Source organism: Penaeus monodon, chromosome 19 (assembly GCF_015228065.2).
Source record: "Penaeus monodon isolate SGIC_2016 chromosome 19, NSTDA_Pmon_1, whole genome shotgun sequence".
Classification (NCBI taxonomy): domain Eukaryota; kingdom Metazoa; phylum Arthropoda; class Malacostraca; order Decapoda; family Penaeidae; genus Penaeus; species Penaeus monodon.
Window position 1 is genome coordinate 39,766,123 of NC_051404.1, and position 481 is coordinate 39,766,603.

At 40.3% G+C, this 481-nt stretch overlaps 1 protein-coding gene across 2 annotated transcripts in view; it reads left to right on the top strand.

Annotated features, from left to right (window-relative positions):
* LOC119585227 (transient receptor potential cation channel subfamily M member 4-like) overlaps positions 1 to 481 on the top strand; it is a 13,672-nt gene that overhangs the window by 3,894 nt on the left and 9,297 nt on the right. For both annotated transcript variants that reach the window (XM_037933886.1, XM_037933887.1), the window contains exon 9: positions 144 to 350. In XM_037933886.1, coding sequence (XP_037789814.1) covers positions 144 to 350 — 207 coding nt within the window. The remainder of the gene's footprint in view (positions 1 to 143; positions 351 to 481) is intronic.

Consider the following 481-nt stretch of genomic DNA (forward strand, 5'->3'; position numbering starts at 1 on the left):
ACCAGAGTCCCGTTAGATTAAACAGTAATAACATGTGAATTCGTAACAATATAAGCATCTATAGAATGGTAACATTTTAATAAAGTGTTTTGCAGACCGTTGCTGTAGGCTTTTTTTCCCCAAATTCATTTTGCATGTTTCAGGACCCATACCTCGAGCTGCTGATCTGGGCCATCCTAACCCGGAGGAACAACCTGGCCAAGTACTTGTGGGACACCTGTAATTTCCCTCTAAACACCGCTATTGTGGCCACGTGTATCTACCAAGGAGTCAGAGACAAAGTTACCGATAGTGCCGTCAGAGCGGAGTGCAAAGCTATGAAGGATCATTTCGAAACCATTGCTATAAAAGTGAGATTTTTACCACTTTTCCCCTTTTTCAGTTACTGTTTTCTTTTTTTCTAAATGGGTTGATTATTCTGTGATTCGAATAACAAGTAACTGATGATGAGCTGATACGTAGCTAAAGAATTAGTGCCGTT